General features: G+C 40.8%; 1 protein-coding gene across 2 annotated transcripts in view; it reads left to right on the top strand.

Annotated features, from left to right (window-relative positions):
* The window catches only part of LOC104963719 (cyclin-dependent kinase 17), a 36,320-nt gene that overhangs the window by 18,632 nt on the left and 2,498 nt on the right, over positions 1 to 15,190 (top strand). For both annotated transcript variants that reach the window (XM_010792357.1, XM_010792356.1), the window contains exons 3-16: positions 2,250 to 2,414; positions 3,223 to 3,356; positions 8,702 to 8,827; positions 10,926 to 10,982; positions 11,121 to 11,235; positions 11,941 to 12,035; positions 12,248 to 12,310; positions 12,755 to 12,878; positions 13,111 to 13,231; positions 13,725 to 13,822; positions 13,983 to 14,088; positions 14,508 to 14,550; positions 14,722 to 14,812; positions 14,961 to 15,038. In XM_010792357.1, the coding sequence (XP_010790659.1) occupies positions 2,250 to 2,414; positions 3,223 to 3,356; positions 8,702 to 8,827; positions 10,926 to 10,982; positions 11,121 to 11,235; positions 11,941 to 12,035; positions 12,248 to 12,310; positions 12,755 to 12,878; positions 13,111 to 13,231; positions 13,725 to 13,822; positions 13,983 to 14,088; positions 14,508 to 14,550; positions 14,722 to 14,812; positions 14,961 to 15,038 (1,416 nt within the window). The remainder of the gene's footprint in view (positions 1 to 2,249; positions 2,415 to 3,222; positions 3,357 to 8,701; positions 8,828 to 10,925; positions 10,983 to 11,120; positions 11,236 to 11,940; positions 12,036 to 12,247; positions 12,311 to 12,754; positions 12,879 to 13,110; positions 13,232 to 13,724; positions 13,823 to 13,982; positions 14,089 to 14,507; positions 14,551 to 14,721; positions 14,813 to 14,960; positions 15,039 to 15,190) is intronic.

Below are 15,190 nucleotides of genomic sequence, written 5' to 3'. Positions count from 1 at the left end.
CGTAAAGTCACCAACACAATCTTTTCTTTTCGTTGGTTAGTCTAGACAAAGACCCCAGAGACCCATCTTATAGGAAGTTGGTTCTGGTAAGATGTAGGAACTATTCTTACGCGACCGGTCTTGTGCATGGTCCGAGAAGGACAAACAAATCAACGTAACACTGTAATATTACAGATCAACAACACAGATACGATTCTCATTTATTCATTTTATATACATTTTATTTATATAATTAAATCGATTTTTTGTTTGTTTTATCTGAGTGTTCCAGGGTATTCTCTGAATACCTTGAAGGCCCTGACGGTTCGCCACTGCTCGTTTGCTGCACTGATCTGTTCTTTAGGGATTAGGGTTTGGGTCAATGAGGTACTTTTTTTATGTACAATACAATTCCTGGGGAATTAATCACGAAAATGATATTGGATAAAGTAACTACAGAGGAGAGATTGGATATTTCATCTGATAGGGTAAAGAAAAACCATCAATGTGTTCCATAACATTGAAGCTAAAACCTTATTAAGATATAGCACATATAAAGTCAAAATATATTTCTATCTTACCCCGTTCCAGAGACAAACCAATGAGTGTGCCTGTTTTTCTTTTCTGTTAGTCTATAAATGTCTCCTCATAATATTCGCTGCTCTTGTTTCAGCTCTTACAGTATCCCTCTGTCCCGGCTCCATTTCCTCCCCACTTTCACAGTTGGTGTTTTACTTAGTGCTACTCTGTACAGAATAAATCTTTCACCTCTGTCAGCTCCATTCTCGGTTCAAGACAAACGCTCCTCTGTCAGGCAGTTTAACACCCTTTTATTCCAGCCAAAATACACTGCTGCTGATTATACAAGACTTTTTTTTATATTTATAGACTCAAGTCTCTCCCTTCTCTACTTCTGATATTGGATATTTACAGTATGAGGGTCACACTGGATGAGAGAACAGCTCTGTTTGTAATCAGGTAACCTTTGTGTCAGTGGCAGGAATGTGATGTTCTGGAGAAATCAAAACACAAAAAGATAATATTGATCCAGACACGGTACAATATGAAAATTCGTGTCAAGATTATCCTGGCCAAAATAATTTATGATTCATAATATTATCCAAATATACTTTAAAGTCTTGAAACATACTTTAATCCATTAACCATTCTACAAATAATGTTGTTGCATCACAGATAGGAAAAACAACTTATTTATTAAAAACAAATATACTCTTTAATAAAGAATTCATGAACCAAACCCCTCCATAAATAAAGAATACAACAAGTTATATAACATTTAGTGAGTATGTTCTCTCGATATATATTTAAGAATTAAACAATTGTATAAAAAAGAAAAAATTCTGCCATCTCATTTTTCCACCGTTTTTTGTCCCCATTTATTTCAGTTGTTTTTCAGAGTTGTCAGAAAAGAAAATGCGTTCTTGTTCCCACCCATCTTCGGAAACACAACTCAATGTGAAATAGTATGACAGCAGTTAACTCATATAACATACAAATCTATGCATCAGTAGATTACAAGTTTGAATCTCTTATGTAACGCAGATTATTTTATGCCGTTTGATCTTATGCTATGTAAGCAGTAATGAATAGTTAGTGCCACAAAAAGCTTTTAGTCTGCAAAATGCTTTAAATCTCCTTACATTTATCCAACAAAATTATCTTTATATTTAGTGCCACTACTGTGACATGTTTACACGCTTTAATGTTCAAAAAGGTCTTTATTTTTATCGTGCTGCAGCACCTCTTTTCACCCTCTGTCTGAAACCAGTGCCCGGTCTGCTCTGATTGGTTAGCTGGCCGGCTCTGTTGTGATGGTTAACCACTTGGAGATGTCCCGCCCCTAAGCCTATCACAAACAATACCTTGGAGTGCTAGCCAATAGAAGCACAAGTGTTACATAATGGTGACAGTGACACTATATTAGGAGAGTAAACAAAGGAGTCCAATGGAAGCGTTTCCGGCAGGGGGGGAACTTTGGGATTTCAGCCTTTGCAAACCATTTACATGCACACAAACCTATATAGCACACTACAGGAAAGGGAACAGCCAAAATGCAAAATAGCGGCCCTTTTTATGAACTTTCAGATTGCTACATTATGATTGATGATTACTGAGATTGGCCAATACTTGGAAAATGGAGCCATGTCATACACTCTGAGGCAAAAACTGAAAAAGAAAATGTTCACATTGATTTAGTCTCAGGCAGGCTCAGTCATTCATGATCAGATATGTATTTTCTTATTCTGCAGAGCCCATAGTGAGGAACGGTCGTCCTCCCTCCGCCCACAGTGTGCATTCCTTCCTGCACCAGTACACGGGCTCCTTTAAAAAGCCGCCGCTGCGACGGCCTCAGAGCGTCATCGGAGGAGGTCTGGGCTCTCTCATGGTCATGCCTCGCAACGGCAGCCGCCTCGGTAAGACACACATACACGCTAACTTATTCAATAACTCGCTCACAAACACGCTGTGATCGCAGCAGATATGTATCTTTTCTTTGACTTTTAACAGAAGTTTAGCACAGAAAATGTATCGTGTGTCAATTGGTAGGATCTGTATAGAAGTTGCTACAGTGGATACGTTTGAATCTAGATGTTTCACTCATTGAAAAACTAAATCAAAGTCCACATGCAAGATATCCTTTAAAACTGCATGTCAAATCTTTTTATTTTATTATTTGTACATTTCTACTGTGTCAGCTGAGCCTCGCACGCAGCGATATGTGCCAGAGGCCTATATTAGTGCAGACACGCACATAAGCAGCAGTACAATCCTTCCTGTGTTACATCCAGTCAAACAATAAGCCATTTGTTACGAAGTGTGACAAAAAATTATGTGTTTGAACACTTCCATCAAACCAGCAGCGTGACTTCACAATCCAGATCCAATATTTAAATGTTCAACACTGCCTAATATAAACAAAAAACCTGGAGGAAATGGAGTTTGTTTAGGCATTGGAAGATTACAGTGTGATGTGTGGGTTTGTCTTCGAAGGCCCTGTGGCAAAGAAACAAATTAAATCTATCAGTCAAACTTCTTAAAACCTGATATACTTGCTGTGTTTAAATCTTCTCCTCGACACAACTAGAAACAAGATAAGAACAGAGTCGCTCGTAAAAGTGCCCAAGAGTGTTTCGCTTTCCTGCCCAGTGTTGAGCCCTGCCCTGTTTCCTCAGACCTGCTCCATCTGTCAAACTCAAACTCTTATTATCCCGAATGCTCCAGATATCGTCCATGAGAACCTGAAGATGGGGTCCGACGGGGAGAGTGACCAGGCGTCGGGGACTTCCTCCGACGAGGTGCAGTCGCCCACGGGTGTGTGTCTTCGAAACAGAGGGAACAGACGCATCTCTGCAGAGGTAGGATTGTTTCTTTGTGTTTGGACGTCATCTGTCCTTGGAAACCTTTAAAGTGATGTGGACATGTTGTAGAGGAGATGAATCACTGGCTACATACCTTTTTTAATATGTTACTTTTGTAAAATAAGTGATGACACATTTATCGTTCAGGGTCGTACCTGGCTTGGCTGCTCTGATGCATTCACTGGGAAGTCAATGAAACATAGTGTTTGATAATGGACCTTTTACTCAGCAGGAATCGGTATTTAATGATGTGTGCATTGCAGCACTGTGCTGTAACTCAGCGTAGGCAGATTCTGAAAGTGTCAGGAACACGCTCAGCTGCACACACACACACACACACACACACACACACACACACACACACTCTAAATGTACTGTACTGCTGAACATGCTTTTAAAATCTGATTAATGCACTTTCACTGTCGCCACTACCAACCCCCTTCCTTACTTTCTCGCTCTGTCTTCATGTCACACACACACACACACGCACACACACACACACACACACACACACACACACACACACATACACACACACACACACAGTCGACATGTTGTTTCATTCCTCTGGTGGTTATATAATGTCAACTCATTACGGAAAGACTTTTCACTCGCTGCGAATATTAATGTTATTGTTTGTTCTCTAAAAGGGATTTAATTTCACCACAAGCAGCTATCAAATCCAGGGCATGTGATTATTCAGCGCAGCATTGTTCTTTTTCCAATTTCATAATGTTCAAACATCTGAGAACCAAAGCAAGCCACTGTAGAGATAAAGCGGTGGCTTGCACCACAATATAGCCTGTCTTTCCATATGATATGGAAAAACAGGCGTGCACATGAATGCAGAACCAGAGAGTGAAAGCTTTGATCCATGCAGCTTGTAGGGACAGATGAGGCAGTAAGAAAGGCAATCACACTGCTTTTTAGGTAACAAATAAAGACCTTTCTGACATTTATTTACATCAGATTATTTTGTAGATATCAGTAGTAATGAAAGAGAATGAGAGTGACACAACTGCTTGATGCTTGAACAAAGCTCGGTCTCTTCAATCCATCTTAATGGCCACTAATGGGATTTAAGGATGTACAACTGACCTTCCAGCCTCATAGTGAAAGTGAACAAGAACATTACTTCCTGCCTTCTCTATTTGATTTGTATTGCGCTTAAAGGAGAGGTGTCATGGCCATTTCCACTGAGCATAATTCCATTGTTGAGGTATACTAAAATAGAAAAATACTGTGCAATTTTCCAAACTCACATTGGTTTCGCATACAGCATCTCTGTAAAGTATGTGTATTCAGCAGTATTCACTTTCTCCACTAAACGGCTCGCTGCAGCTCCCCCCCCCCCCCCCCCCTCCCCCCCCCTCCCCTCCGTGGATTTCCTTGTTTAGCGATACACAGCCAAACTCAACCTGAACACACACAAATTCACAGCCAAAATAAAAACAATAAGTGTGGCTTGATATTGAGTAAGAAAAAGGTTTATAGGTTGATAAACGCTGTGAGAATGGGTCTGCAGAGAGAATTTCGCGCGATCCCAACTGTCTGTTATCAGCCTGCAGCACGGAGCAGAAATCAGCAGGGCTGCCTGCACGGAGTGTGTGTGTGTGGATTGGTCAATTTGGACCAATCAGCGGGGGCTTAACGTAACGGCTCAACGGACGTAACGTAACGGCTCCACGGATTGGCCCATTTAGTTCCGGGTACGTGCTTACGAAAGCACGTACCCGGAAGAATCAAATGACGATGACGTCATGATGACGTTTCACCAACGAGGCGTTTTGGGGAGGTATTTTCTGTTTTAGAGTTTTACTCGCTACAGGGTGTACTTTGAGGGTTTTGACTCTGCACACCGTTTACATGCAGAAAAAGCTTCATAACACACAAGGGGACGGGTAATAACCGGAAAAGCATGACATGTGGCCTTTAACATTCTCAGAAGTACTTACAGAAGAGGAATAGAAATATAATATTTTTTCATCATTGCACATGACTGAGGTTGAAGATGGGAGTAATATTCAAATATAGTAATGTATTTATATAGATTTAAAACTCTTAAAATAAATTAAAAATATGACAAATTTAGAGCTTTGGTTTGGGATTAGAGAAGCAAGCTATTAAAACTTGATTTATATAAACACAGCCCAACTTTGCCAACTCTTTCCCTCTACAGTAAAGTAAAATAAACACCCGTCAAGCCTCCTTTATCTTAAATAACTATAATGATCGTTAACATATTAATATGAACGTAAAGAAGAAACATGGCTAGACGGACACATTGTGTTTCTACCGTTTCATTTAGATTCAATGAAATTACGGATTTATTAGTATTCTGCAAAAACATATATTTTTTTTTCATTGAGTTTTGTATAAATAATACAATAATCAACCCAAGCTTTTTTATTGCAAAAATAATCTGCAATAATTAGCGGAAACATAATTCTTCCTTTTAGTTTTTATTGCACTGTGTGTTTTGTGTGGTTGATGTTGACATCCTGCCAGCGCACCACATGTTGCTCAGTACCTGCCGGGCGATCATGCGAGGACAGGTCTTGTGATTGAAGAACACACACTCCCCTCCCTCTGACACGCTTTATTGGTCCGTTTGATTGCAGGACCTCTGGGGGATTTACGAGCAGATACCAGTCGCTACGCAGACAAACCAAACATGCAAGGCTGCACGATAGAAAAACTTTAAACTTTTCGTCAAGCAGCTTACTCCATTTGAAGCAACCCACACACAAAGACATGATGCATCACCTCTAGCTGTGCATTGACGGAGTGTTCAAGAAGCGGTGCACCCCCCACTTCCTGTGACTGTTTCACAAGAAGAGGTTTAGTTGGACAGAAACCCATACATAGCTTTTCACACTTTTATACTGACAAACAAAGCAGTGGGATTAATGGCGCTGTAGCTGACTTTAGGAACATATTTCACCATGATCTGTGGTTAAATGCTACTTTTGTTTCTTTTTCTGTGGCGTTTTACCTTCACAGTAACAGTTTGACAGTGTCAGTTTGTTGCCATGGTATGTTGAGAGTAACTTAGCAACAGTTGTCTCTTGATTTGTAGCTGTTAATAGGGAATGGACCTGCGCGGCTAACAAAGTAGCGTAACTTTTTCACTTTCAACTTTTTAAAACATTGTCAGTAGGCACTGTTATCTCGCTGGCAGTAACAGACACTCCAATACATATGAAAACAGCTAGAAATAAGGACCCTGAGATCACATTTACACTATACTATTTATAGTAACATTGAAACGTAGCAATCATCAGCAAGAGATGCAGAATTGCAATATTGAGATGCTGAACTAAACTAACACAAACCACTACACAGGGAGCATGATTTCAAACGGGACATATTTTAGTACGTACATATGCTGATAGATTAACTGTGCACGATAAGCCGACTTTTTGTTAGCATTCAGTTACCATAACATTAGCCATGTTTCCTCGATAGTTGTAGTTAAACCTGTGGATTTTTTTATATTTGGAAATTGCAGACAAGTGTAGACACCAACTCTAAACACCAGAGAGGCACCGACCTCAGTAACAGCGATTGGTCCCTTCTTCTCTTAATGAATAAGTACAGAGGTCAATAACTTACTAACTAACTCCTCTGCTACATCACTGTGTCCTCATGCTTTGCCTTTGTGCTGATGTGACATTCAGTGGAGGAGAAGTGAGGAAGAGGAAATCCCTCCGTCTGTGGGCAGGTGGAGGACTGTAGGTCTCTCTGGAGAAGAAGCAGTGCTGTTTCGGGATTACATCACAAGGATTACAGTAATGCGCTCCAGATGGGCCCCTGTTGTCAAAGATTAGGAAGGGTTGATTGGACAACTGTTGGTTGGGGCGGGGTGCAGAGGTCAGGTGATGCCTGGTATCACTTGCTCCTGGGACGAATCAACAATCCTGACTCAGCATATGGAAACTGCAAGCTGAGAGTTATTTCATTGAAAAATATAGATACCAATACATCAATGAAGTGTAGCAGTTGTATTAATGAATTGATATATAGATTTTTACCATGCATTTAGATCTGAAACAATTAGACAGAAGTTAATATCCAGCGATTTTTTTATAATTAATTTCATAATAAAAAAGAATAATTGTTGCTTCTTAAGTACTAGAATTGGATGTTTTTCTTTGTCTTATATGATAATAAACTTATTTCTAGTTTTTGGGCTGTAGATCGGATAAATAAGTATTTTGCAGAGGTGAACTTGGGTTTGAAGAACCTATCATTTTAAACATTCCCCCATTTTCTCAAATTATAATGGCAAAGCAACAATCCAATAACCAATCAATGAGCCATAAGGGCAATAATTGTAAATTGCAGTCCCATATGAATTATTATATCCTTTTTTTGCTTGAAATAAAGTTTGTATTAGTTTTGTACATGGCTCTTGACAAAATAATTTAAATATATGTTGCATAAAAATAAACAAATACATCCTCACCGCTGCAAAATCGGTCGTGTTACACTATTGTAATAAACATTGACCCCTTACTACAACCTTTATTAACTGCTATATGCAGATTACGGTATGTCCCATTCATTAAAGTTGTTTTAAAAGTAATGTAAACGTCCGTTAAAACTAATCTCATAACTTAAAAATAAAGTATTAAAACATTTTGAAAAAAAAAAAAAAAAAAAGCTCATGTCTGAATCTGTCCAGCGTAGACAACAATAGAAGCTGAGTCCCTGTGTTAGTTTAGAAGGAAAGGCTTTGGGGTCAGTCACCTTAGGTTACAGATTTATCAATGAGCTGGTTGTTGAAATGTGGACGGTTCAAGGTTGCATATTGTTGGGGAGGTTGTTATTGTCCAGTGTTACCTCAGAGGGAGTGGAAGATTTAAAGCAGTGAGAGAGAGAGGCTGGATTAACAGTAATCTAACAAATAGAGGAAATGCATGATGGGATGAATCCAGGCGTTGCATTGTGAGCGTGTTTTGATTTGATATAACAAGTCATAAGGATCATGCTAGTGCTTTGTTGCTCTAGGAATGGAAGTCTTGCATTGCTCTACAGTAGGTCTCTATCAAGCACACAAGTCTGCTACAACACACTGTATAACTGCATACACACGCACACGCACACACACACACACACACACAGGCCTCTCTGTTGACCAGTGAGGCCTAAAGCCGGCTGCCTATTACAGGTTCTACTTGTTGACTCTGGATTTCTGCCATTTTGTTGTCAATCTCTGGTATTTATTCAGAGTTTACGCTGTTTGCTGAGGGTTTCTCATTGGTTTAACATCATGTTGACACTGTTTTAAAATTAGGTTCTCTGTTGTTTTTAACCCTTTATGTGTGTGTGTTCTGCAGGACCTGAACAAACGTCTGTCCCTGCCGGCTGACATCCGGATACCCGACGGTTACCTGGAGAAGCTGCAGCTGAGCAGCCCGCCCTTCGACCAGCCGCTGAGCCGACGCTCCCGCAGAGCATCACTGGTGAGACCAAGGGAGAGAACTGGGTTAGGGTTAGGAACAATGTGGTCAAATGGATAATAAATCAAATGGAAATCTAATTCGGTTTTTAAGCTCTTATGATCCTGCTGTAAACCTTCCTGCTAAGCACCGAACACCAGACACAGTTAGTGACTAGCCGAGCATTTAGCAGCTGTAGAGCCACATCTCTTTCTCTGGAGTTTGTGGAAACCAAAACCATATCTACACGGAACATGTACATTTGACTTCCAGTTATCAACTGAAGTAAAACATGAGACCCCCTCCCCTTTCATTGGCCTATATTTGTTTTGGCTATGAGCAATCAAGGTCTGCATGATTTTGAATCTGAAGAAACATTTGAAACATGAACAGTCTCAAGTTCTGGATATGTATCTATCGAGAGGATCATTTTTCTACATTGTTTTATGGACAATCATATGTGTCTCTGTTCAGATCAAACTGAGTTATGACTCGGAGAATGAGTGATATTTTTTACTTGAATTTTGGCAAACTTGTGCAAAGCGTTTACATTGCCTCTTTGAACTTGTCACAAAAGCTGCTGCTAACGTTGACTGTGTTGGTAAAAGGTCAAAATCACTGGTCCAAACTGAAGAACAATAACCCTCTTCCTGTTCCTTATCCATCGTCCTTTCCACCTTCTCGTATTTATCAGTTGAGGATTGACTTGCCTGCCCTGTTTATTAGATACAAATGAAAGTACCTCTACCTGCTTATTAACTGTCAACAATGCCTGACATGGTCTAATACACCCAAAGAATGTCAAATATATAAATGTATATCATTTGATGTCAGATATTCATTATATTATTGTAGAGGATTGAATTCTACAATACTTCCCTGTGATATGTTGTATTTAAAAATAAAACTCAATTGCTGATACCTCCGAACTCTGCTTATGTAAATGTGCAGTAGTTGCTGCCCACTTCTAAAAGAGCGTGCTGTTAGGATTTGAGAATCAGCAGTGGAGGAGAGCTGGGCAGAAACAGAGGCACCATAAAGATAGCTTTGAGCGTTATGTTTGATTTAAAAGCACCTAGAAACCGAAGTGAGCTCTCTCACACCTTCCTTCCTCCGCTGTCTGATCTCGTCCTCTCGGCCAGTCGTGTGTTTATATTGAAGTCCAGCATTCAGTGTGTCAGCAGCTTCAATGATTAGCTTGTGATTTAACTTTGAAAGTACATCAACAAAAGCAGAACAGAGGAGACGTAAGAGCACTGCCTCGCACAGGCCACTGCCTACGCATTCAGGCCTGCGCCCCTGCACAGTTGTTTATAAAGCACTGAGAGGCTTCGGTCCATTTGGTTTCCACCCGGAGATCTCAGCTCACCTGGCTCTGGTCCTCACGCTTTAAAGAGGCTCAGGTTATGCTGAGGTAGGTTTTTTTTTTTAATGCTCTGAGTTGCTGGGAAAGGTTTCCCGAGGACTCAAGATGACCTCAGCTTTCCACTTCCTTTTATAATTAATATTGCATATATATTTCTAAATAGCTTTTACTTGATTTCTCTAAAGCATATTTAGCCTGTAACCAATTTATATTCATTATCAAAAAATCTGCAGATTATCTTTTTGATTATTGAGTGGTTGATTTACTTGTAAAAGTAAGAATATAGTGAAAAATGCATCTTATAATTTCCCATAGCCCAATGCGATGTATTAAGCTAGCTTTTTTTAAAATCAAATTACAATCCAAAACACAGATATATTCATACCTTTTTAAATAAAAGCATTAAATCAAACATTAGAGAAGATTTAAAAGACGGTTGCATGTTCTGTTAATTGTTCAGTTAATGAATTGATCTATTACTAAAGCTCTAAAGCACATTGCGTCTCAAACATGCTTCATAAAGGAAGTTTGCCTTCCCTTCCCTATAAACAAACACATCGTTGAAGCCGAAAGCCAGCGGTAGTTTGTCGGAGGAGATTATCTGTGACGGTGGTTGGGGGGTGTTTGACCTCTTTACTTCCCCCCCCTCTGTTGCTGCGAGGCCGTCATAAGGATTTGCCGTAGTGTCGGTAAGCTTGTCAGCGCTAATTAAGACGCCACCCTCATTAATACAGCTTGTCCCTTTCTCTTCTGCAGTCAGAAATTGGATTTGGGAAGTTGGAGACCTACATCAAACTGGATAAACTGGGGGAGGTACGTGAGAGTGTTTGTTTACCTTCTCCACTGGTGCTGATGTTCTCACAGAGTTGTAGAGTTTGCTTTAACCCCTGACAGCCTGACTCACCTGCCTGTCTTCCTGTCTCCCTTTCTTTCTGCCCTCCTGTCCTCCAGGGCACCTACGCTACAGTCTTCAAGGGGAGGAGTAAGCTGACGGACAACCTCGTGGCGCTGAAGGAGATCAGACTGGAGCACGAGGAGGGGGCGCCATGCACCGCTATCAGAGAAGGTATGAAAGTTCACTGTTGCACCAAGATTACAATAAATTACCCCCAATAATAATAAATCACTAGGAATATATCACTCTTTTCCTGGGAATCTGGCCATTTCCTGCCATAATAGAGAGCTTTATTATATAAAAAGAAATTCCAGATATGTAGTGGACCTTTTCTGATAGTATTGTTTCATATTCATTCGACTTTGTGGAGGTAGAACTCTTAAAAGTCTTAAATGATAAATAAAAAAAGACCCCAAGAATACAGTATCATTTGATCTAGTTACAAACAATATAGTTTGTCCAAAAAAGTCATAGCATCATTTGTCGTAAAGGAGTCGTAGCACAGTAGGTGATAAAAAGTATTGACGGTTTAGTTTGAGGTGTTGACGAGGTGTCTATGTTTCAACACATGCTGGGAATGCGCACACAAACAACAAATCCCTAGATGTGGCTAGAAAACACCAGTCACTAATGTTGTAACACAAAACTAGGATGTTACACAATAAAAAAAAAACGTCACAAAAATGCGTGAAAATAGCGATTACCTCAATGTGAGGTGAGTTTGGAGTTAATCACAGAAGTTATTCAAGGAGAGTAATGTCTTAATAGTGTTCTGAGTCCTTTGTTGTCGTTTTTAATTTAGTGTCATCTTTGTTGTGACTTGGTCGAGACACTTGTGTTTTACATTGCTTTTGTTTCCTCTTTCTTTTCCTCTAGTGTCATTACTGAAGGACCTGAAACACGCCAACATAGTGACGCTGCACGATATCATCCACACAGAGAAATCACTCACACTGGTCTTCGAGTACCTGGTGAGACCCTCACTTCCCGCATGACTCATGTTATTCTCTGCACTGATGCTAATATCAATACATTATACATCATAACTATTCATGACCCTCTGCACAGTTGAGGATGATACAGTCATGTAGGAGCACAATGGTTGCTATGCCTTTATCCTTTCTATGCTTCAAACACCCTCCCTCACTCTTTCTTCTTCTCTCGCCCTCTCTCTTTTGTGTAGGACAAAGACTTGAAGCAGTACATGGACGACTGCGGGAACATCCTGAGCATGCACAATGTCAAGGTGAGTCTCTGCAGGCGGCCTGCTGGCCAACTTCACCAAATGCCATGAGTTTGTTGTTGCTTGTATTGATGCAAGAAACACTGTTAGTGTGCCCCCTGGTGGTGAAGCTACTGCACTGAAGGGGAAAGTCAAATTTGCTTTACTAACCTTACTTTTCCACCAAATTGTAATGTTTTTGTGGGCATTTTGTATCTTTAAATAAAGAAAATAAGAAAAAAAATACTTAAACTTGATATTAAAAGTGAACCTGGGCTGTTTGAAAGGAGCGCATGTAAATATGATGTTTCTAAAATTACATGTATCCAGGATTCTTTGGCTTTTTTCAATGGGGTTTGGGTAAAATGTAATGTAATGTAGCATCAATATTGATTCAGCCATGCTTTTTCAAACTGATTTCACCGATGTGACGAGAGTCACTAATCTAGAATATCTCTCTCTCCCTAGATTTTTCTATACCAGATCCTGCGAGGCCTGGCGTACTGTCACAAACGGAAAGTTCTCCACAGAGACCTGAAGCCCCAAAATCTGCTCATCAACGAAAGAGGAGAACTCAAACTGGCTGACTTTGGTAAAAACGAAAGAAAATACTTACACCAATCTGTTTGAGATAACAATTCTTATAGTGATGGATTATCTGCCTCTTGGATTTAAAAAAACACTTGTTTTTACAATTCTTTAAGATTCAAAAACTGCTTAGAACAATTGAGCAATTAATGAAAATGTTTGAAAGCCACACTTCAGTTTGTACTAAATGTGCCTCTTGGATCTGTTTTTTTATTTCTCATATTTCTGCTCCACAGGCCTGGCGAGGGCCAAATCAGTGCCCACTAAAACATACTCTAACGAGGTGGTGACTCTTTGGTATCGGCCCCCCGACGTGCTGCTGGGCTCCTCTGAGTACTCCACGCAGATCGACATGTGGTGAGTGGGCCGCACTCAACAGGAAAGATTACAACTGTTATAAAACACGTTTCATAACTCTCTATGTCCATATGACAGGGACGGTGCAAAAGCAAATATGATCCTCAAGAAGAAAGATTGTTTTTTTTGTACCCGTCTGTTTGGATTTTCTTTTAATAAGTTGAGCAACGTATGAAGTGCAGCAGCGGACAGGTGTCCTAAGCTTCAGTAAAAACACTTTGATGTGGCACATGGTTGTTAGCGACTGAACGAGCTGTTATGAAATTAAAGCATGAATGGTTTCTCTTCAAAGTACCCAGCTTTCTTAAATTAACCCTTCCTTTGATTTTTCCTTCGTTGGACAAATTGTAGTTGGCCATATAATGTGCGATTCAGGGAACAAGATAAAAACTAATGTTGTATAAACACAGATGACCTGTTGGAAAGATAAGTGATAGATCTTCAGTCGGACTTCTTTTCCTGACCTGATCCCACCTCTCTGCCCTCCTTTCAGGGGTGTGGGCTGTATTTTCTACGAGATGGCCGCCGGCAGGCCCCTGTTCCCAGGCTCCACGGTGGAGGACGAGCTGCACCTCATCTTCAGGCTGCTAGGTCAGTGCTGCCCTCTGCTGACCGGGGACCACTCAAACTTTTAATATGAGCCTTTTAATCGCATTAACCCTGGCATGCAGCCCCTGTGGCAGTGCGAAAAGCCTCTCCAGCTGCCACGGTAACGCCTGACTAACGGGGTCCATTGAATGTCCCCCCACAGGCACTCCCACAGAGGACAGCTGGCCCGGGATATCCTCGATGGACGAGTTCAAGTCCTACAAGTTCCCAAAGTACAAAATCCAGCCGCTCATTAACCACGCGCCCAGGTGAGAATTCCCCCTTAAATATCTGATTCATCTTCTGAAATATGGATTGGCTTCTTATTTTACAACAGATTTAGCGTTTGCAGCTGATTACATTTCACATCAGATATTAATACAGAATTTCGACAGTCTTTCAACACTCGGCCTCACTTCTCTTGTTAGCCCTGTAATCATTGAGAATGGAAGTGAGCAAATGTTTCTAATCGGACCCAGGTACGAGAGGAGTAACTGTATGTAGAGCTTTTCAGAAGCTTAGAGATTTAGTCATTTAGGTTTTGTTTAGTTAGCAGTGTGTGCTCTTTGTCACTTCCTGTAAGGAAATCCTGTGGAATAGTTGACTGTTTCCTTCCTTACACTCGCCAGCATCTGTGAGTCACCCCCACCTCCACTGACCTCTCTCTCTTCCCCCTCCCCCCCTGTAGGTTGGACACTGATGGCATTGACCTGCTGATGTCATTCCTAAAAGTGAGTCTCTCTAAATCTGCCAGACATGCCTGCCATGTTAACAGCAGTGCGACACATTTAGCAGATATGTTGGGGCTGTATTTCTGGACAGAAGTAAATCAAGGAGCAACAACACATTGCTGACCTCCTTTCTTTTTTAATAACTGTCTTTCTCTCACTGCCGAATTTCAGTACGAGTCGAAAAAGAGGATCTCCGCTGATGAAGCAATGAAACAGCCGTACTTCAGGAGCCTGGGGCCACGTGTGCTCGCACTGCCAGAGAGTGAGTAATGAAACGCAGTAATGCAGACTTGGCAGGCTACGAGTTGAAGGATACTGCAGCGAACAGCGAGTATCAGTTACAGCCTCATGACTATTTTCTTGGCAAGATGTGATTTCTGTAGCACTGACGGCCTCTTTGTGTCTGACAGGCATATCCATATTCACACTGAAGGAGGTCCAGTTGCAGAGAGATCCCGGCTACCGGAACTCATCATACCCTGAGTCAGGTGAGGGAGGAATCATGGATGAGCACTTTGATTGCTTTTGTATTCACTGTGAATCAGACGTTTCTAAATGATGAGGTGTGCCTCCCCTGGGGGCCGAGGGAGGGTGGAAGGGGAGCCTTGAGTCTAAGATAAGATGATAAGATAAGATGGGG

Source organism: Notothenia coriiceps, unplaced genomic scaffold (assembly GCF_000735185.1).
Source record: "Notothenia coriiceps isolate Sejong01 unplaced genomic scaffold, NC01 NC01_scaffold00036399, whole genome shotgun sequence".
NCBI classification, from domain to species: Eukaryota; Metazoa; Chordata; class Actinopteri; order Perciformes; family Nototheniidae; genus Notothenia; species Notothenia coriiceps.
The sequence above is the reverse complement of the archived record's forward strand: the minus strand, read 5'-3'. Positions and strand labels throughout refer to the sequence as shown.